This window comes from Rhineura floridana, chromosome 17 (assembly GCF_030035675.1).
Source record: "Rhineura floridana isolate rRhiFlo1 chromosome 17, rRhiFlo1.hap2, whole genome shotgun sequence".
Classification (NCBI taxonomy): domain Eukaryota; kingdom Metazoa; phylum Chordata; class Lepidosauria; order Squamata; family Rhineuridae; genus Rhineura; species Rhineura floridana.
In genome coordinates this window covers 12,993,060-13,015,644 of record NC_084496.1, presented here as the reverse complement: position 1 = coordinate 13,015,644, position 22,585 = coordinate 12,993,060, and the positions used below count along the sequence as shown (strand labels likewise).

General features: G+C 44.3%; 1 protein-coding gene across 2 annotated transcripts in view; it reads right to left on the bottom strand.

Moving 5' to 3' along the window:
* Positions 1 to 22,585, bottom strand: part of XYLT1 (xylosyltransferase 1) — a 305,563-nt gene that overhangs the window by 72,480 nt on the left and 210,498 nt on the right. For both annotated transcript variants that reach the window (XM_061599478.1, XM_061599477.1), the window contains exons 4-5: positions 2,804 to 2,976; positions 231 to 433 (exon numbers count right to left, since the gene is read on the bottom strand). In XM_061599478.1, the coding sequence (XP_061455462.1) occupies positions 231 to 433; positions 2,804 to 2,976 (376 nt within the window). The remainder of the gene's footprint in view (positions 1 to 230; positions 434 to 2,803; positions 2,977 to 22,585) is intronic.

Sequence of the window (22,585 nt, the reverse complement as noted above, 5' to 3'; positions counted from 1 at the left end):
CAGCACTGAACCGTCTAAAGGCAGACTGTTCAATTTTTGATTAGGTCTTACTGTGAGGACATTTCTATCTCTGCTGCGGGACAGAGTTCTAGTTCAAGTGAGGGCTTGTGCTAGGTCTGAGTCAAAGGAAAACAGGTCACATATGGCTAGCGCCAGTTCCAAATCTAGGATGCAACGTTTGGTAAAGCAAAGCAGACCGCAAATTGTTTCAAAGGAGTTAATCAACGTACCTGATTGGATAGTCTGCAGCGCTGAGGTTAATGAAGAAATCCCATGGCCAGTCCTTCATTTCCATTAAATCCTGCATAGTTTGCAGGTAAGTGGTCAAAAGGCTTGCTCCTCCCCAGATAGTTGCCATGCGCCAAGAGGTGACTTTCACGTTTGGATACTGACTTGCAAATTGGAGCACTTGCCGGTGTAGGTAATTGGAGCGCTTTACAAGTGAGGTGGGGGAAAGGAGGAAAACATTCAGTGTAAGGCTTGTGGCATATGCATAACCATACAGCCCTGCTTTGCATTCTTACCCTCTTCCAAAGTGCATACAGAGCTACAAGAAAACAGGTAGAGACGATCTGCGGAAGGAATCTCCACTGCGCCTGGCAAAACATTTGCCGACTCGCTGTACGGAATGCGCATGAGTAACCCTACGCATGTTGACTTGGAAGCAATTCCACGGTAAGCGTGTGTAGGACTGCAGCCTAAGACAGCCTCACTTTGGGAAGCTCCATCTATTCATTGCATTCACTGGTTGCTTCTGTGTCTGACAGGCACCCAAGGCAATTGTCAACAGGCACAGGGGACCTGTGGCCTTCCAGATGTTGTTGGGACTCCAATTTTCATTTTATTTTATTATTAAATGCAGGAGAGGAGACTGCTGCCAGTCAGTGTAGACAATACTGAGCTACATGGACCAATGGTTCTGACTCTGTATAAGACAGCATCCTGTGTTGTTCTTATGTTCCTGATAAATCATGGTTTGTTTGTGACTGTGGCTCACTGTTATGTACAAACTGAGCCATTGTATGTTACCTAGAGGACTTTGATAAGAGGTAACGAAATTAATAATAATAATGATGATGATGATGATGATGATGATGATGTTTGGCTAGTCTGGTTTAGAGCTGGAAAGAGACAGAGGCTTGACTGCTCCCTGTGCTGAATCCCAAGCGATGGCTTTGGGGACTCCCATAGAAACCTAATGAGGAAACAAGGTCTGCTGGTGCATTTATTTATTTATTTCACTTATACCCCACCTTTCTTTCCATGATAGAAACCCAAGGTGGCTTACTTATGGTTCCCAGACAGTCTTCCACCCAGGTACTGACCAGACCTGACCCTGCTGAGCTTCAGCAGGCAGGTGGCCTCACGTGCCCTCAGACCATAGCCTGGGACTATGCTGAGAGCTCTTCCATCTTATGTTCTGGTTGTATATTCAGTATGTATCAACAAAACTATATATCCTATAAGACACCTGTGATGTTCCTATAGTTTGATAACTGTAAATATGGTAAGTGTGGGTTTATTAAGCGATATATGGTAAGTGACTGAGTGAGAAGGGGAGTACATGGGCTAGAATGCTGGAGAATCTTGGATGATGATTGGCTGAGTGTTTGAATGGCTGAAGGTATAAATGAGAGGATGACAGCTGAGTCTGGGGGGAGTTGTTCAGAGGAGCGATTGGCAGAGTTCTGAGGGAGGTTTGGATTATATTTGGCTGGTATTTAGGCAGAATATGTAAGACTGGAAACATAAAGAGTGACACTATATGAAACCATATGCTTGTTGAACATTCCTAAAGTAATCTTGTTATTTCCTGGTGTTATCAAATAAATACTTTTATTGGTTTACCAAGAGCCTGATCCTTGGCTGGGGATAAACAGACCAGAAGGGAGGGCAGGATAATTACCAAGGCTGGAGGGAAACAGTATCAGATAAATGGTGGCAGCGGTGAAGGGAGATATTGTAACATCGTCAAGTATCCAGAGCAACCCAGGATTGTATGCTTTATAGACAAAGATACAAGGGGTGTGTGGACGGCAAGGGCACCCAGACACAAAGTAACAATAAGCCATACGGAGACTAAGGCGAAGTCTCTAGCAGTATTGTTTACAGAGAGTGGCTGGTGGTGCTGCCTAGCAGTGGGATCTTGTGCTAGAGCGTGTGACAGAACAAATAAAAACCGAGGATCCTGACAGGTGGTGGCCCTGGTGGGAGTATCACAGGTAGAGCCAGCTGTGGGATCGTCACAACACCATAATCTCTGTTGACCTTCTTTCCAAGGAAACCAAACCCTGAGTGAGCACAGGAACCCCTGGAAGTCTCTCACTGCTCAGAGACTGGGGTGCATGTGACAATAAGTATCAGAGTCTATAATGCAGAGATGGGGAATCTGTGTGGCCCTCTGTATGTTGCTGGACTCCACCTCTCACCAGCCCCAGCCAGCATGGCCAGTACTGAGAGATGATGGGAGTTGTAGTCCAACAGCCACAAGTTCCCCATCCCAGCTATAACAGGTTATCGGTTAACATTGCACAATGTACTACAGGCAGGCATGGACAGATATCTGAGATCCATAAAAGGAAGAGACGGATACAGTCAAGAGGAGGGAAGGCTGAATATACACATACATGAGGCTGGACGTAAACCATGTGATGTATGGGGAAAAGACACATGCACAAAATATAAAGTGACATCTGCGCCGGAGATTAAAAAAAGAAAGGAAAAAAGGGAAATGGGCAAAGCAGCGGAGACAGGCAAATTGACAGGTGGTGAGACAGGCAATTTATAACCAGTGATATATTACCTTGTCAACATGAATGTAATAGAAATGGTCTTTATGGTAAATAGCCTTAAACATGCGCGTCAGCTGCCGGGAAGCTCTGCCATGGACAACCAAGACAAAGGCGATCCTGACTGGATTGGCTGGCATGTATTCGACAGAGTCCTCCTCCCATTGCACGTTGTTGTTGGCTTTGCCTGTTTGGAGACAAAACACAGTCATGGCACCTTGGGCGGAGGTGGTGGTGGTGCTGTGCCAGGATGGGCAGGTGGGACCAAGGGAATGGGTTTCTGTTCCATCTCAGTAGGCGGCTCTACCCTCCCTCCCCTCTCCATGTAAGCAAACATCAGTGAGACACAACAGCTGGGGGAAGAGGCTGGGTCTACTTTCCCTGGCTCATCAGCACTAACGGAATTCTGCTGAATTCAGATTTATCACTGGATTTTTCAATGGCCCTCATATTCTCCCTGTTTGTGGAGCGATCCTGTTTGCTCCGAACTTCAGTGGCTTTCCCCCGACTATGGATCCCCCCCTTGATTATTTCCTTGAAAATAATGTTTTTTTATTGAATTTACTCATAGCATAGCACAAGACCTTCCACCTCCCTCCACTCAATCCAAGCTTCAAATGAAGGAAGCAAGCCAAGTCTCACCCACGTTAAGGACTCAGGGCTTGCTGAGGAGGTGGTGGGGGTGGGGGGTCATTGAAAGTTGCTTTCCTCCTTTCCTTTCCAAAAGAAAACAGCCCATCTCTGCTTGCTAATGTGAAGACTGAGCAGCCTCAGTCACAGATTCACAGTAGAGGAGAAGGTGGTAGAGCTACTTTCCTTTATGAATTCTTTCAAAAACATCAAAATTTTCTTTCATAATATCAATATTTTCTCCAAAATATAGATCTTTTCTTTCATTTATTAATATTTATTTTCAATATATATATATATATATTTCATATCCCTAGGCATTATGTGGCTATGTTGCACCTTATTTCAGTCTGCACCTGTACTGGAATGGTTTTTTAAGATGTTTTAAAAATGTTTTTAAAGATGTTTTGTTTTTATCTTTTTTTTAGTGCTTTATCATCTGTTTGCTGCCATGGACTCCCTTTGGGAGGAAGGGTGGGTTATAAATTTAATAAATAATAATGAAATAATGTTGGCGCTGAGGCTGATTGTATTCACTTACAAGGTCCTTACCAACTTGGATCCAGGATATCTTAAGGACTGCTTGATGCCTATATCCCTGCCCAATTCACCAGCGTCTTCAAGGAAGTCACTGTTAGTTGTTCACCCGTGGATCAGCCCATAACCACCAGGAGATGTGCATTCAGTGTTGTGTGTCTGATTTTGTAGAACTCCCTCCTAGCTAAGATCAGACAGGTCCCCTCCCTGTAGAACTTCTGGGGCTTGGTGAAGACTTTTTTTTTTTTTTTGCAGGAAATAAAAGTAAGCCCCCCCCCAATTATATGGTTATTTTTGACTGATTTTCTGCTGCATCCCTTTGGTATCCCTCCTGCATCCTCTATTTGTGTACCTCTTAAAAATTGCGGTATTTAGCAGTATGTAAATTTATTAAAATAAATAAATAAAAACAGGAGTTGGGATCCAACAGCATCTGAAGGGCCACGTGTTTCTCCAACCCTGCCCTACAGAATTGGTTCTCAGCCTGAGAGCTGACATGGGATCCATCCGGAAACAGCGCAGCCTGATCTATGAGGGCAAATGGGGCACTATTCAACCAACCTCAGGCTTGATTCCTCCAAGCCCACCTGCCTGCTTTCTTACTTACAACTAGTCCAGGGGGTGGGCCCTGGCTGCCTGCTTCCTTGGCCTGAGTCTCAGTGTTGCCCTTGCAGAACCCAGCAGGGAGGAGGATGGAGACACAAGTAGAATTAGTCGGCTCTGCCTGTCAATTGCTCTGTCACAGTATCTGGCTCTGCCTACGGTTGGCCTCCCTGCCTTCTGCCCTACCACTCCCATTGGGCGCCAGCCACCACCATATGGAAAGGAGCCATCTGATGGCGCATTGGCCTTGGGCACTGCAAAAAATATATAGCTGTACTCTTGTACCCAAGCTCTGTTGAAGCTACAGTGTTGTGCACATCACCTGGGGTTCCATTGTGATAAACAATGAAAACAATGGTGGCACCAGAAGAAAAATATACATTCTGAGGGCACAGGAGGGGCAAAGGACATTTCTGGGCTGGGCGAGCTTTAAGCCACATGCCCTGAAACAGTCCTTGGCTGAGCTCAAGTAGCAGAAATGTCATGGAATGTTCACAAATATTCTAATTCCTGAGAGGGCATGATCAGTCACTGAATGCTGACAGTTGGGCTTAACTGGGCAGCCATGATGGGAGAGAAAGATTAGGCTAGCCAGAACACTTCATACACCTAAGAAAATATAAATGTTGTAAGCTGGCTAGGGAGCTGACTGTGGGTGTGCACATGGTGGGAACAGACTAAAAATAGGTTTAGAGATGCAAAGATATTGCTACTTCTCTCACATAAATTAGTCGCTCTCTCGGCTGTCGCAAAAGGTTGCTGTTTTTACACCAGAATCCCTAGAGCTTTCCTGATATTCACAGAATAGGTGTTTGCCTAGCAGGGGGATCTGTTGAGATCTGTGCTAGAGCGGGGAGAGAAACCATAAGAGAGAGCGGTCCGGACTGGTGGAGTCTCTGGTGGTGCCTAGTGACAGGCAGTAACCACGAGCAGGTAGGAACCTGACAGGGAGAGCCAGGGAAGGACGCATCACAACCGCCCCATAGCCGAAGCTCTCTGGGCAGTTCACAACATAAACATCCAATATACAATTAAAATATATATTAAACAACTTAAAAATAAAGTAACTATACCAGAAACCTAAACATAAACACATAAGCAGCAACAAAACTCAACACTAAAATATTAAATATTAATATTTAGATGCTGAGGGGGGATATGTGAGGGGGTACCCCGCAAACTGATCAATAATCCCTGTCCTGTATTTATCTGTGCTACCTAAAATGAGAATGCCATGTACTTGGAGAAACCGGTTGAGTAAAAATATCAGCACTCCTGGTGTTTGCCTTTTCTAAAGGCTTTGGTAGCCTTCCATAAATTTCCAAGCATGTGTAAATGCTACGATTCCGGGCCAGTGTGGTATAGTGGTTAGGGTGTTGGACTAGGACCTGGGAGACCAGAGGTTCAAGTCCCTGCTTGGCCATGAAGCTCACTGGGTGACTTTGGGCCAGCCACTGTCTCTCAGCCTAACCAACCTCACAGGGTTGTTGTGAGGGTAACATTGGAAGGGAGGAGAACCATGTTTTTATGCCACCTTGAACTCCTTGGAGGAAACGTGGAACATGAAATAGACAGACAGATAGATGCCTAAAACGTTAACCTAAGAACATAACCTAAGAATATAAGATGGTGTGGAGAAAGTGGCTACGGAACTGTTTTTCTCCCTTTGGAACCTGGGGACGTTCAATGAAGCTGAATGTTGGAAGATTCAGGACAGACAAAAGGAAATCCTTCTTCACACAGTGCAGAGTTAAACTACAAAATTCGCTCTCACAAGAGGTAGTGATGGCCACCAACTTGGATGGCTTTAAAAGGGGTTTAGACAAATTCATGGAGGAGAAGGTTATCAGTGGCTCGTAGCCAGGATGGCTATGCTCTGCCTCCATCAGCGGAGGCAGTATCTTCTGAATACCAGTTTCTGGGAACCGCAGGATGGGAGAGTGCTCTTGCACTCAAGTCCTGCTTGAGCACTTCCTACAGGCATCTGGTTGGCCACTGTGACAACAGGATGCTGGACTAGATGGGCCATTGGCCTGATCCAGCTGGCTCTTCATTCATTCTTTTCTTCTTAAGAACAGCCCTGCTAGTTCAGGCCAGTGGCCATCTAGTCCAGCATCCTGTTGTCACAGTGGTCAAACAGATGCCCCCATGGGAAGCCTATAATTAGGATCTGAGCACAACAGCCCCCTCTCCTCCTGCAGTTTCCAGCAATCCAGAAGCATGCTATTTCTGACAGTGGAGGGAGAACATCGCCATCAGGGTTAGTACCTTTGAAGGATCTGCTTTGAAAGTTAAGGTATCAGAAAAGACGTCGGTGAGCTTTGTGTGGCAATCAGGGGGCACTGTGAATTAACTATGCACTGTCCCATGAAGTACAATCCCAATGGTTCCTCTTTCCCCTTGGATGAGCATCGACATTGCCACAGGCATCTGTTTTTTAGAACCCAGTCAGAGAGTGGTATAAACCCCTGTTAATAAGCCCGCTATGTTCCCAGGTTCTGTGTGGAGCTTGCATCGGTTTGCACGGTTCAACCGTGTAGTTAGCAGTGGGAGAAGGCATGCATATTCAGGACAGCATTCTACATTTCAAGTTCAAAGATGCCCCTCCCCCTCCTTTCTAAGGCAGTGACAGCCAACTTGGTGCCTTCCAGATGGTTTGGACTACAACTCTCATCATCGCTGTCCATTGGCTGTCCATCGCTGTCCATTAATTGTTGTAAACCGCCCAGGGAGCTTCGGCTATGGGGCGGTATACAAATGTAATAAATAACAACAACAACAACAATAATAATTGGCCAAACAGGCTGGGTCCGAAGGGAACTAGAGTCCAGCAAATCTGGAGTGCTACCCCTGATCTAAGGGATCCAGGTGTGATTTAGGGTAAGCTGAAACACAATGTCTCCTTTGAGAGATCTCCATGAAACTAGGCATGCATGTTTATCACATAATTCCCCATTGAAGTTCAGACCCCACCCTGCCCCCTGGCTCCTCTGTTCAAGCAGCAGAGCCTTCTGAAGGCTGATCACACAGCTTCCTTCTCCTTTGAGCATGCCATAGTTTGGAAAGCAATTTCCTCTTTGGGAAAAAGAATGCCTGTTGGTGTAGCATGCGCATGCCAAACTTGGGAGCGTGGGAACTTAAAGGCATGCCATCCAAATGAATGCTAAAAAGCAACACCTCCTGTTCTCCAGCATTTGCTATCCACACTGGTAAGTGTTTGCACACGCCCCTTTCTGGATACATGGCCAAACATGCCTTTTGGGGAGGGTCCATAGCTCAGTGTCAGAGCATCTGCTTTGCATGCAGAAGGTCCCAGGTTCAATCCCTGGCATGTCCAGGTAGGGCTGGGAGAGACTCCTGCCTGAAATTCCGGAGAGCAGCTGCCAGAAAGTGTTGGACAATACTGAGCCAAATGGACCAATGGTCTGACTCACTTTAAGGCAGATTCCTAGGTTCTAATATATAATACAGTATATTTTTGTTGTTATGTACCTTCAGGTTGACTACGACTTATGGCGACCCTATGAATCAGCGACCTCCAAGAACATCTGTCATGAACCACCCTGTTCAGATCTTGTAAGTTCAGGTCTGTGACTTCCTTTATGGAATCAATCCATCTCTTGTTTGGCCTTCATCTTTTTCGACTCCCTTCTGTTTTTCCCAGCATTATTGTCTTTTCTACTGAGTCATGTCTTCTCATGATGTGTCCAAAGTATGATGACCTCAGTTTCATCATTTTAGCTTCTGCTGATAGTTCTGGTTTAATTTGTTCTAACACCCAGTTATTTGTCTTTTTCTCAGTCCATGGTATCCACAAAGCTCTCCTCCAACACCACATTTCAAATGAATTGATACTGGCATGTTATGTTCCTATATATAATATATATTGGCATGTTCTACTTTCCGGCACACACGATACAGCCGTATTGTGTACATCCGTGATCAAAGATAAATGGATGGTGAGCATAGTGGAATGCCATTGCTTTGCAGATCTACACACCATTTATTTAGACTGTGTCAATAAATGATCATTATAGCTGCATTACTGAAACCACTGAGAGAGGGCTAAATTCTGCAACTCTTTGTTATTTTTAATAGCACTTCTTCACATGATTAGCATAATTGATTCCAACAGTACAACACAGGCAACAAAAGAGCGACTCAGCTTCAGCGACAATTGCCGAAGCCAGCTTACCATTATCGCATCCAGCCACCCACTCACATTCAGTTATTACTTTCACCTCTTGAGCTGAAATTTGTTTCAAACAAGCCGGAAGTTTGCCTCTAGTGGATTTGTAGGTGATGCCTTATGCCAGGGGTTCCCAAACGGTGGTCCGTGGACCACCAGTGGTCGGTGAGCTTCACTCATGTGGTCCGTGGCATGTCTACATTAAATATCCATACCGATTTTTAAACTATTTTATTGCTTCTTTTATTTCTCCTATTGCATTTTATTGCGTTATAATCTGAATTCTATGGACTGTGAACTGTAATAGAGTAAAATACAGTATAAGAAGCAATAAAAATATAATTAAAAAGCATACAGCATTCAGCATAGTGCATTACAGTTGCTACAATGGGCAGAAAATCATTAAGTGGTCCGCCAAGACCATCAGCAATTTTCAAGTGGCCCGTGCGGAACCACTGCCTTATACAACTATACCACCAGGACACGTCTTCTGAGAGAGAGAAAAATGGCTGGGATTTTCTTTTTCTTCCGGAAACCTAGCTTTTGATTTTAAAGGATGATTCCAGCATCTTCCAGAGTTATGGATAAGAGGCAAGGTATTTGCAATCAAAGCAGAATGTCTGGAAAGGGCAATATTTCATTATAAATTGCGATAAATTAGAACAAATATACTGATCACCTTCCATTGTACAATAGTCCAACATGCCACAAAACAATGACGCCCAGGGTCTAACAGCTCTAACACAGCAATCTGACAGAGTAAGGAGGGCATCTGAAATCCTTTGGGGACTGTCCCAACTTTCAAGAAAGCAGGGCTAGCTTGCAACTTCACTATCTGCAGGTCAAGGGTTAGGGATGGAAAGATCTGTCAGTGTTGGTTCTCTCAGCTGTTCATTTTTCCAGTCTTAAGTTCAGTTCTCCACATTTCCACATCAGTTTATGATTATTTATTTTTTTAAAAAAAATTATCATGGAAAGAGATTTCCACAACTGTGGGACCACCACTGATAAGGCCCTTTCTTGCGCTTGGCCAGCTTAACCATTTTCACCAGGGGTTCCTAAGCAGGAGATCATGGATCTTTAAGATAAACATGGTTCCGACTCATTTAGGGCTTTAAAGGTTAACATTAAAGGTTAATTGGACCTGGAAATGCACTGGTAGCCAGCACAAGTGGTCCAAAAGTGGTGTCACCTGTTCAGACCTCCTGCACCCCATTAGCATCACGGCAGCTGCATTTTCATGGACTTCATGTGATTCTCAGCAACAAAAAGAAAAGAAAAGGAGGAGGAGGAGAAAGGCAGAAATCCAACCAACCAATATGTATAGGAAATGGGGGGATAGCTAGCTAAAATTTGTGGATTTTCTTAATCTGCATGATCGGGGGCACGGAGAAAGTCTAAACCGTGGGTTCCCAGACTGTGGTCCGTCAACCACCAGTGGTTTGCGAGCTTCATTGAGGTGGAGGTAAAAAATGTAAATGTACTGCCTTCAAGTCGATTCCGACTTATGGCGACCCTATGAATAGCGTTTTCATGAGGCTGAGAGGCAGTGACTGGCCCAAGGTCACCCAGTGAGCTTCACGGCTGTGTGGGGATTCGAACCCTGGTCTCCCAGGTCGTAGTCCAACACCTTAACCACTACACCACACTGGCTCAAATCTTCATATTGATGTTATGATTTATTACTATATTTTATAGTGCATTCTGTGGGATTCAAATTGTGATACAATCAAATGCAACATAAGAAACAAAAGAAGCAATCACAATGCAATGAAAAATCATGCAGCATCGAGCACAGCGCATTACAATTGCTACAGCAGGCAGAAAAATCATTAAGTGGTGCGCCAAGAGCCTCAGCAATTTTCAAGTGGTCCGTGGGGGGAAAATGTTTGGGAACCACTGGTCTAAACTCATCCCCTCAACCCACACCTCACAAGCATATACAGTTCTATCAGCAGGCCAATGATGCTTGCTACATGACTATTCTTCCAACCGCATTGTATATGAAACCAGGATGCATTTGGCAAAGTACCAGTTGATGCACTTTTTAAAAAACAGCAACAGTTCTTTTCATTCGAGATTTTACACTCATATGCCATTGCTGAAATCATTTTTGTGTTTTACAAATCAGTGCCTAATAACAAGGACGCTGGTACACGACATGTACAAGCGAGATACAGAGATACGGAATCTAATTTACTAGGATAACTATCTTGCCAGGCCAATAATCTTAACAGCAAACTTGTTTTTTTTTTTTTTTGACATTTCTAATTATGAGGATGCTATCATTCCTCGGAGACAAATCACAATTATTTCCTTGCTTTGTTGGAGCACACGAGCCCCAGCATGTTTTCCTTCTTCTTCATTGACTCATATGCATAAACAAATAGCACTTAAAAGTAACAGTACATTCATTACTGTGGAATCAGAATAAATTCCCTATTAAAAATACCTATCACACCACTTAACAGCTAATTAGTTCATCATAATCAACACTATCACAGTGAATACTAAATGGCTTTACGAGGATCATCTATTAATTTAATGTAAAGAGGTGCCTTTTCGAGGTACTCCTAGCCCAGCGAGAGCAGTTTAACCATTAACAGCTCCAGCTCATCAGGAAAAATGACTATAAATGACCCAACCACATGGGCAGGGCCAATTATGTTGGCTTTTCTTGCAGAAACGATGTCCCCCCCCAGGCAGTGATGGCTAGTTCCCATTGAGACTAATGAGGCGGAAGGCAGGGAACCCAACTGTAGGCAGAGCCAGAGCCAACTAATTCTAGTTTTGTCCCCATCCTCAGTCCTGCTGATTTCTACAAGGCAACACTGAAATTAAGGAGGAGGAAGCTGACAGCCAGAGGCACCCCGTAGATTGGAAGTAAGGAGGTAGGTAGGTGGTGGCTGGTTCTGGGCCGACTGAGGTTGGCGGGACAGTGCCCCAGTAGCGCCAATGGACTGGCCTCCACTGCTGGTGCCCATTGTGATTGCTAAGGTGGAAAGCAGGGAGACCAACGATAGGTGAAGCAAGAGCCAATGACAGGTAGAGCCACCGCCTGATTGGTTGTAAGTCAGGCAGGCAGGCGGGGGCAAGCTGAGGTTGGTGGGGCAGTGCCCTTTCACCCTAGTGGATCAGGCTCCAATGCTACTATGGCAAGAGTGGGGAACCCATGGCCCTCCAGATGCTGTTGGACTCCCAGTCAGCATGGTCAATGGTAAGGAATAATGGGAGTTGTAGACCAGCAACATCTGGGGAGCCACAGGTTCTCCACCCGTGCCCCAGAGCTAATTATACAAATGCTTTATGTATCTATGTGGCTGTGAACACACTACATAATTAAAGGACGTTGCTTCCCCCAAAGAATCATGGGAACTGTAGTTTGTAAGGACACTGGGAATTGTAGTTCTCTCTGTGTTTGGTAAACTACAGTTCTTAGGATTCTTTGCGAGAAGCCATATGCTTTAAATGTATAGTGTGCACACAGTTTATGCATGTGGTTTTATAACATCCTGAGCTAACACCTCAATATCCAAAAATATGGATTTATTTAAAACATTTCTAGATTGCCCTTCAATTAAAAAAAGATCCAGCATGGTTTACCATAGTTTATAACATACTATGTAACAGCAACAATCTTTAAACCATTTGCAATAGTTTAAAAGGAAGGGGGGAATAACAACTGCATAAGAACTCCCTATAAGGCACATCTCTGCCTATCTATAGATCTCTCCTAAGAGCTGTTTGACTGTATGGCCCAGGCAACATGAGGAATGGATAGCCTGCATAATTTGGATCACTTTAGTATTTCACATCTCTGTGTTGGCATTTCAAGCTGAAAAGCAATTTTCACTTTTTGTTAGTCATTTTGTGTAAATAAGCATGTAGGACATAGTAGCTGAATGGGTCTTGCTAGATAATACTGGCATTTATTGGTTATTGATCACTTCCCCTAAAGTAAGCAAGGTTGTATTGATGTTCTGAAAGGTCAAAAAGGAACTTTTTGGGACAAGCCGGGCCTGTACAAAAGGGACGGGCTCCACTTGAACAAGAATGGAACCTGACTGCTGGCACTTAAAATTAAAAAGGTGGCAGAGCAGCTTTTAAACTGACTGAGGGGGGAAACCCGACAGGAGCTGAGAAAGGTCCGGTTCGGAATAAACCTCCCCCCTGGGATAAAAACCAAAGAAATGATGAAATTTTAAAAGGGGTAGGCCTAGAAGTAGGCATTGTGAGAGCAGGGGCACAGGATATAAATTCAGAAGAGCAAAATTACCACAGGCCTAACCACAAGTGCCAAAGACACTTGAAGAGAGACACTGCTTACAAGTGCCTGTACGCTAATGCTAGGAGCCTGCGAACCAAGATGGGAGAACTGGAGTGCTTGGTCTTAGAGGAGAGCATTGATATAGTGAGCATAACCGAGACCTGGTGGAATGGAGAAAACCAGTGGGATACGGTTATCCCTGGATATAAACTATATCGGAAGGACAGGGAAGGACGTATTGGTGGCGGAGTCGCTCTATACGTGAAAGAAGACATTGAATCCAGCAAGCTCGAAACCCCAAAAGAGGCAGACTCCTCCACAGAATCGTTGTGGGTGGTGATACCATGCCCCAGGAGGGACTTAATACTGGGAACGATCTATCGTCCCCCTGATCAAAATGCTCAGGGAGACCTGGAGATGAGATATGAAATTGAGGAAGCATCCAAACTAGGAAATGTGGTAGTAATGGGTGACTTCAACTACCCGGACATAGACTGGCTGCATATGTGTTCCAGTCATGACAAAGAAGCAAAGTTTCTAGATATTCTAAATGACTATTCCCTAGACCAGTTGGTCATGGAACCGACCAGAGGGTCGGCAACCCTGGACTTAATCCTCAGTGGGGACCGGGACCTGGTGCGAGATGTAAGTGTTGTTGAACCGATTGGGAGCAGTGACCACAGTGCTATTAAATTAAACATACATGTAACTGGCCAATTGCCAAGAAAATCCAACACGGTCACATTTGACTTCAAAAGAGGAAACTTCACAAAAATGAGGGGATTGGTAAAAAGAAAGCTGAAAAACAAAGTCCAGAGGGTCACATCACTCGAAAATGCTTGGAAGTTGTTTAAAAACACTATATTAGAAGCTCAACTGGAGTGCATACCGCAGACCAGAAAAGGTACCGCCAGGGCCAAGAAGATGCCAGCATGGTTAACGAGCAAAGTCAAGGAAGCTCTTAGAGGCAAAAAGTCTTCCTTCAAAAAATGGAAGTCTTGTCCAAATGAAGAAAATAAAAAAGAATACAAACTCTGGCAAAAGAAATGCAAGAAGACAATAAGGGATGCTAAAAAAGAATTTGAGGAGCACATTGCTAAGAACATAAAAACCAACAACAAAAAATTCTATAAATACATTCAAAGCAGGAGACCATCTAGGGAGACAATTGGACCCTTGGATAATAAGGGAGTCAAAGGTGTACTAAAGAACGATAAGGAGATTGCAGAGAAGCTAAATGAATTCTTTGCATCTGTCTTCACAGTGGAAGATATAGGGCAGATCCCTGAACCTGAACTAACATTTGCAGGAAGGGATTCTGAGGAACTGAGACAAATAGTGGTAACGAGAGAGGAAGTTCTAGGCTTAATGGACAATATAAAAACTGACAAATCACCGGGCCCGGATGGCATCCACCCGAGAGTTCTCAAAGAACTCAAAGGTGAAATTGCTGATCTGCTAACTAAAATATGTAACTTGTCCCTCGGGTCCTCCTCCGTGCCTGAGGACTGGAAAGTGGCAAATGTAACGCCAATCTTCAAAAAGGGATCCAGAGGGGATCCCGGAAATTACAGGCCAGTTAGCTTAACTTCTGTCCCTGGAAAACTGGTAGAAAGTATGATTAAAGCTAGATTAACTAAGCACATAGAAGAACAAGCCTTGCTGAAGCACAGCCAGCATGGCTTCTGCAAGGGAAAGTCCTGTCTCAGTAACCTATTAGAATTCTTTGAGAGTGTCAACAAGCATATAGATAGAGGTGATCCAGTGGACATAGTGTACTTAGACTTTCAAAAAGCGTTTGACAAGGTACCTCACCAAAGGCTTCTGAGGAAGCTTAGCAGTCATGGAATAAGAGGAGAGGTCCTCTTGTGGATAAGGAATTGGTTAAGAAGCAGAAAGCAGAGAGTAGGAATAAACGGACAGTTCTCCCAATGGAGGGCTGTAGAAAGTGGAGTCCCTCAAGGATCGGTATTGGGACCTGTACTTTTCAACTTGTTCATTAATGACCTAGAATTAGGAGTGAGCAGTGAAGTGGCCAAGTTTGCTGATGACACTAAATTGTTCAGGGTTGTTAAAACAAAAAGGGATTGCGAAGAGCTCCAAAAAGACCTCTCCAAACTGAGTGAATGGGCAGAAAAATGGCAAATGCAATTCAATATAAACAAGTGTAAAATTATGCATATTGGAGCAAAAAATCTTAATTTCACATATACGCTCATGGGGTCTGAACTGGCGGTGACCGACCAGGAGAGAGACCTCGGGGTTGTAGTGGACAGCACGATGAAAATGTCGACCCAGTGTGCGGCAGCTGTGAAAAAGGCAAATTCCATGCTAGCGATAATTAGGAAAGGTATTGAAAATAAAACAGCCGATATCATAATGCCATTGTATAAATCTATGGTGCGGCCGCATTTGGAATACTGTGTACAGTTCTGGTCGCCTCATCTCAAAAAGGATATTCTAGAGTTGGAAAAGGTTCAGAAGAGGGCAACCAGAATGATCAAGGGGATGGAGCGACTCCCTTACGAGGAAAGGTTGCAGCATTTGGGGCTTTTTAGTTTAGAGAAAAGGCGGGTCAGAGGAGACATGATAGAAGTGTATAAAATTATGCATGGCATTGAGAAAGTGGATAGAGAAAAGTTCTTCTCCCTCTCTCATAATACTAGAACTCGTGGACATTCAAAGAAGCTGAATGTTGGAAGATTCAGGACAGACAAAAGGAAGTACTTCTTTACTCAGCGCATAGTTAAACTATGGAATTTGCTCCCACAAGATGCAGTAATGGCCACCAGCTTGGACAGCTTTAAAAGAAGATTAGACAAATTCATGGAGGACAGGGCTATCGATGGCTACTAGCCGTGATGGCTGTGCTCTGCCACCCTAGTCAGAGGCAGCATGCTTCTGAAAACCAGTTGCCGGAAGCCTCAGGAGGGGAGAGTGTTCTTGCACTCTGGTCCTGCTTGCGGGCTTCCCCCAGGCACCTGGTTGGCCACTGTGAGAACAGGATGCTGGACTAGATGGGCCACTGGCCTGATCCAGCAGGCTCTTCTTATGTTCTTATGTTCTTATGTTCTTATGTAATTGTGCTCATTTAAAAAATGTTGGTGGTGCACAATTTTTTCTGTGTAAAGATCACTCTGTTAATTGTTCTGTTAAGACATGTAGGATAAGAATTCACATCTGTCTGTGTATAGATACCCAAGCAGATCTGGCGACACTGGTTCCTCCTTCTGTGGTCATGAGGAAAAGTTCAGGGAGGTCTGTAGCTCAGTGGTGAGAGCACCTGCTTGGCATGCAAAAGGTCCCAGGTTTAATCCCCCACATCTTCAGGTGAGGCTGGGAGAGAACTCTGTCTGAAAATCCCAGAGAGCTGCTGCCAGTCAGTGAAGACAATACTGAAGTAGATGGACCAAACGTTTGACTCAGTAGGAGGCAGCTTCTTATATCTCTATGTTACAGTTGGATTGAGTTGTCTTTCTTAAGAATTTGCCTTAAGAATTTTCTTGTCCTTAATTAATTCCCACCCTTTCTCCTAGTAGGACCCCAGGGCAGAAAACAAAAGCACTAAAAACACTTCAACACATCATAAAAACAGATTTTAAAATATATTAAAACAAAACAACCACCAAAAACATATTAAAACAAAACATCAAACGTTTTTAAAGAGATTTAAAAACATCTATTTGTTTTTAAAAAAAGATTTAAAAACATCTCAAAAAGCAATTCCAACACAGATACAGACCAGGATAAGGTCTCTACTTAAAAGGCTTGTTGAAAAAGGAAGGTCTTCAGTAGGCACTGAAAAGGTAACAGATGGTGCCTGTCCGTCTGCATAGAAAGAACAAACTGTGACAACCTTTGCATGAATGGAAGTTTGGGCAGCCCATTTCAAATCTCCTTCCCTCCGCTTTGATCTCCCATAATCCATTTTTAAGTTCTAAGCCTTCAAAGTACGGGTAACTGTTTCTAAGGCATCGCTGATGAAATAAATTAACTGAGAAGTCAACAGCTTTGATGGAATATAAACTCCATAGATGTTACCAAAAAAGAAGAGAGAGAAAGGATTTATCAAGGCAAAAGGCTCAAATTAGACATGGAAAATAATCTTTATTGATTCCATCTCTCATTTTGCTCTATTTCAGGAGTATTAATGGCCTGGTGGATCGATGACACAGCGTTTCCCGCTTCTCTTTAGGCCAACGAAACACACATGGAGCCTGTTTGCAGGTGCAAGCGCAGGCACATAGGAAGCTGTCTTCTACAGGGCCCCCATCAGCACCAAACATTTATAGCAGCCTCATATCACTTTAAACAATCATGGCTTCCCCCAAAGGATTCTGAGAATGGTTCTTTGTCCGTGGTGCTGAGAATTATTAGGAGATGCCCTGTTCCCATCACAGAGCTACAATCTCCAGAGTGGTTTAATAATCCAGGGGACTGGAAATTGCAGCTCTGTGAGGGGGATAGGGGTCTCCTAACAACTCTCAACACCCTTTACAAACTACAGTTCCCAGGGTTCTTTGGGGGAAGCCATGACTCTGAGTAGAACTTAGATGGTCTAATTTGGCATCAGGAGCTTCCTATGTGTCTTCCGAGTGCCAGGAAGGCAAGGCAATGTTCTTGGGCTGGACGGACGCTGACAGCAGAGCCTCGTCGTTTGGAAGCATTCCGCAACTGGCCCTGGGTGCTATTCCCTTTCTGATCCAGAGTCCATCCCCTGAAGAATGGGAATCTGACTCCAGGATCATGACAGCGCTTCTGGAAATACATACAGGCCAAGGTGTTTTGTCTGTCTCTGTGTGTGTGTGCAGTAGTTGGAAAGCTGATAATGTGCAATATGAAAAATGGCGGGTTTTTTTTAGACATGTTAGTACCTGGAACACCATGTACTCAAATTATATAACCAAAATGGAGACCATAGTCAAGAAATCAGAAGAAGGCTAGGACTGGCGAGGGCAGCTAGGAGAGAACTAGAAAAGGTCCTCAAATGCAAAGATGTATCACTGAACACCAAAGTCAGGATCATTCAGACCATGGTATTCCCAATCTCTATGGATGGATGTGAAAGTTGGACAGTGAAAAAAGTGGGTAAGAGAAAAATCAACTCATTTGAAATGTGGTGTTGGAGGAGAGCTTTGTGCATACCATGGACTGCGAAAAAGACAAATAATTGGGTGTTAGAACAAATTAAACCACAACTATCATTAGAAGCAAAAATGATGAAACTGAGGTTATCATACTTTGGACACATCATGAGAAGACATGATTCACTAGAAAAGACAATAATGCTGGGAAAAACAGAAGGGAGTAGAAAAAGAGGAAGGCCAAACAAGAGATGGATTGATTCCATAAAGGAAGCCACAGACCTGACCTTACAAGATCTGAACAGGGTGGTTGATGACAGGTGCTCTTGGGGGTCACTGATTCATAGGGTCGCCATAAGTCATAATCGACTTGACGGCACATAACAACAACAAAAGTGAGCTCAGTTTCCATACTTGAAATGAACTGCCCAAACCATACTAAAATACATTCTCCTTCTTGGCCAGAACCTCCTTGTCTGCACCTTCTTCAGGCAGTTAATGCTTTGTTGTATCCTTGTAAACTGCCCTAGGACCTCTGGGTGAAGGGCGGATAATTAACAACAACAATCTTTAAAGTGCTCCTGCTTCTGCACCTAATACTGACTGAGCTAAGGCAGATTCAGAAAGGAATCATCACTGTATAGTAGGTAGGAGCTACTGAGCCCTATGGAGAAACTGCCACTTATACAGGGTGTAAGCAAGGAGCAAAGCATGCTGTGTGTTTGTTTGGCTTTGGGTCTGTGTGAGATGTCTGAGTTGGAAAATCTGCTTTAAACCCCCCCCCCCAATTCTATTACAGGTAGACAACAAGCACATATACCCCCCCAATGCTCTGAACATGCCTTCTGAATAAGCAAGGGTTGTTTCTCCCCCTATCAGACTGTCAATCAGCCTTGCTTGGGTTCCATTTCTTAAAATGATTCTCCCAGTGCAATTTGATTTGCTAAGAAATCCCATTCCTTGGACTGTTAGCGCCAGCTGCACTTTAGGAGCTTCAGCTTGTTTTTGTTATTAATATATATCAGCTATTTTAACATTGATTAGGTTTTGTTTGTTGCAATTCCAAAAACACCACAACCCACTCTCTCGCACACACCCCTGGATCTCAACTGAAGAATACCAGAAATAAATTTGACATCAGAGCGGCGGCAGGAGACAAGGAGAAACGGGACCAATTTATTTTTGGTACGCCGCTTGTCAGATGGGAGAAATGAAATATAATTTATGGTGTGACATTTACAACAGCAAATAGATTCTAGCATAAGCAATTAACACCGGTTCTGTTTGGCAGGCTTTGGAAGATTACTCATAGGGTGTGTGCGTCTGTGCGTGTGCTGAGTTACAGTAGCACATGAATAACAAAATAAGGGCCTTTCTATCTTTGCCACCTTACATCAAATACCCGTGGCTCCAGGCTTATGATAAAAATATATTTGGTGGATGTTAACCTTGCATTAACTCAGAATGGCAAGAGGGGGGAACAGCAGCTTAACCAACTAGCTTGCCCCAACTCCAACAAGCAATCCTCTCCCTAATGGATCCATTTGTTCTTGGGAGTGATACTCCACTTGGTGATCCATTGGCAATCCATTCTCACCAAACAATCACCAAATGATTCACCAAATGATTAGAACGGAAAAACATCAGAAGAGACCCTGCTGGTCTAGTCCAGCATCCTAGTCTCACAGTAGCCAACCGGATGCCTGTGGGAAGCCCACAAGCAGAAACTGAGAGTAACAGCACTCTTCCCTCCTGTGGTTTCCAGCATCTGGTATTTGGAAGCATACTCCCTCCAACCTGATTGCCAAGTGATCGACTGAAAAATGATCCACGGATCACCAAAATGATGGTCATACCATCAAATGGCCCATTTGGCAATCCATTCCCACCAAAAAGGTGAACATTTGGAAAGTGACTTCCTTTCTTCAGGAAGACAGCTCAAAGCTTTAGATTGATAAAGTGAGTGCTGCATGATAAAAGAAAAAAAAAGGCAAGACTGGCAACCCTGGATGCATTTTGGAAGAAGTGGTCTGTATGCAAGGCTTCCCTAACCTGGTTGTTTCATGTCAGACATGCGTATTGTTAGTTGAATAAAACGTTTCCTGAAATAGGTTGAACTGCTCTTCCCCCTATTCTTTCCATGTTATTCCTACCTCGGGCACCAAAGTTTCTGTTAAAGAAGTTATGTCTAGGAACCCATCTACTTTGTTAACTGAGGTATTACGGTACTAGAAAAAGGAGAAACTGAGAGGAGCCAAAACTGACAGATTCACCCATCTGTACGGATACTTCATGTTCTCCTGTGTCCTGCCTAATGTGACCCCAATCTAACCCTCTCCCTTGACCAAATCTGCCCTAACTCCAGAGCTTGGAAAAGTTACTTTTTTGAACTACAACTCCCATCAGCCCAATCCAGTGGCCATGCTGGCTGGGGCTGATGGGAGTTGTAGTTCAAAAAAGTAACTTTTCCAAGCTCTGCTCCTGACAAGGTCTCTCGTATCGAAACACATCCCTGAAAAAGATTTTTTAACAACAACAAAAGATAAGCCTTCCGGGGAGATTAGCATCCCAATATCTTTAGGCAGCTTATTGCATGCCTGGCAACGTTCTGAGAGTTTAGAAGTGCTTCCCAGAGTTTAAGTGACTGGAAAGCCACCAGGGCTGGCGTGTGCAATAACAGGCAGCAATTGAGAGTCCCCGGTACGGCGTTCAGAAAAAGAGGGGCTTAGCTGCGGTGTGGGCATTGCGTGAAAATGCCGCCAAGCTTGTTTTTCCATCGCTGTGAAATCCGGTCTCTGTTGTGAAGTCAAGCAAGACGCTTGTCGTGGATGGGAGCGACACTTGGGTCCCGCCTGCCTGGTTGCAGTTAATTCTGAAGCAGTTCCCGATCAACGGGATTAGAGAAGATGATACAAAAAATGAAAAAGAAAAGAGACAGAATAATCCTCTAAACACTGCATAGTTGATATCTCTTTAATATGATCCCACTAATCCAATTAAGGCCCACAGGAAATCATATCTGCAGTGCCATGCTTCAATGTGATTTGCTTTGTATCTGCTAACTCTTCATTAGCAAGACATATTTCTAAACCATGTTTTCCTGCTTTTCGAGCTGTTGCTTGTTGATCTGAAGTGAAGCAATCCTCCACTGTCCTCCTCAATTTTCCTATCCCTTAAAACATCACAATCTCTTCCATTCTTCCCTGCCAAATATCTCTTTCTTCAAGTTAACTTTTTTTTTTTTCAAATCTGCAAATAGACACACACATGAGATTTGGCCACATGGCTATTTCACAAGGTTGGTTCACAAGCACATGCTATCCAGGTTTGAGGGGTCCCCGGGCAAAAGGTGTTTCATTAGTCAATCTCTCTTCCCAGGGAACTCTGGAAATTGCAGCTCTGTGAGGGGAAGTGGGGTCTCCTAACAACTCTCGGCACCCTTAGCCAACTACAATTCCCAGGATTCTTTGGGGGAAGCCATGACTGTTTAAAGTAGTATCATAGTGCTTTAAATGTATGGTGCAGAAGATTGGGGCCCTCAAATGTAATTGTTTAACTGTCTTTGAGATTTCTTTAACTGGGTGATTGGCCTGTTATAAAGCCAGATTCTACGGGTGTCTGCAGAGATAGTTGCTCCACCCAGAATAATGCCGGAGTGTAAGACAGCACTGTAGGAAAAACACAGGATAGAAATCCCCATTGTCCATGATGGCCTCATTTCCAGCTGTGTGGGCCGAGAGTGCCCTCTCAGTTTATTGCGTACCCTTTGTATTTTAAGATGAATGTAAATGTACTGCCTTCAAGTCGATTCCGACTTATGGCAACCCTACGAATAGGGTTTTCACGAGGCTGAGAGGCAGTGACTGGCCCAAGGTCACCCAGTGAGCTTCATGGCTATGTGGAGATTTGGACCCTGGTCTCCCAGGTTGTAGTCCACTACACCACAAGTGAGCAAACTGGTAAGAGTAAGAGAAGGTAGACTGTAGGAAAGACAACTGGTTTATAGAACAAAATGTCCTCTGCAGAGGTAGCCGACATGATGCCCTCCAGATGTTTTGACCTACAGCTCCAACCATCCCCGACCACCATGTGAGCTAGGGCTGATGGGAATTGTAGTCCAAAACATCTGGAGAGCACAACATTGGCTACCCTTCCTCTAGTGATATGACCAACTGCAAGGCTTAGGGCACCATCCAACTTGCATTTACGCTGGGCTGAGGGGAACTGGACATGGCGGACCTCCAACTAAGCCGGCTGGGTCTTGAATGAGCTGGGCTACACTGGCATAGGTCCCTCAGCCTGGCTCAGCCAGAGGTCCACTGGAGAAGCCCAGCCCAGCATAAGGGAGTCGGCAGAAGACCTGCAAAAGGGGCGTTCTGGGGGCATGTCGGAAGAGGGGCTGAGGGAGGAGCTTATGCAATATCCAGGTCCCATTTGGCTTCCTTCCACGGCCCTCCTTTGCAGCAGCCAGTACGCCAGGGAAAGG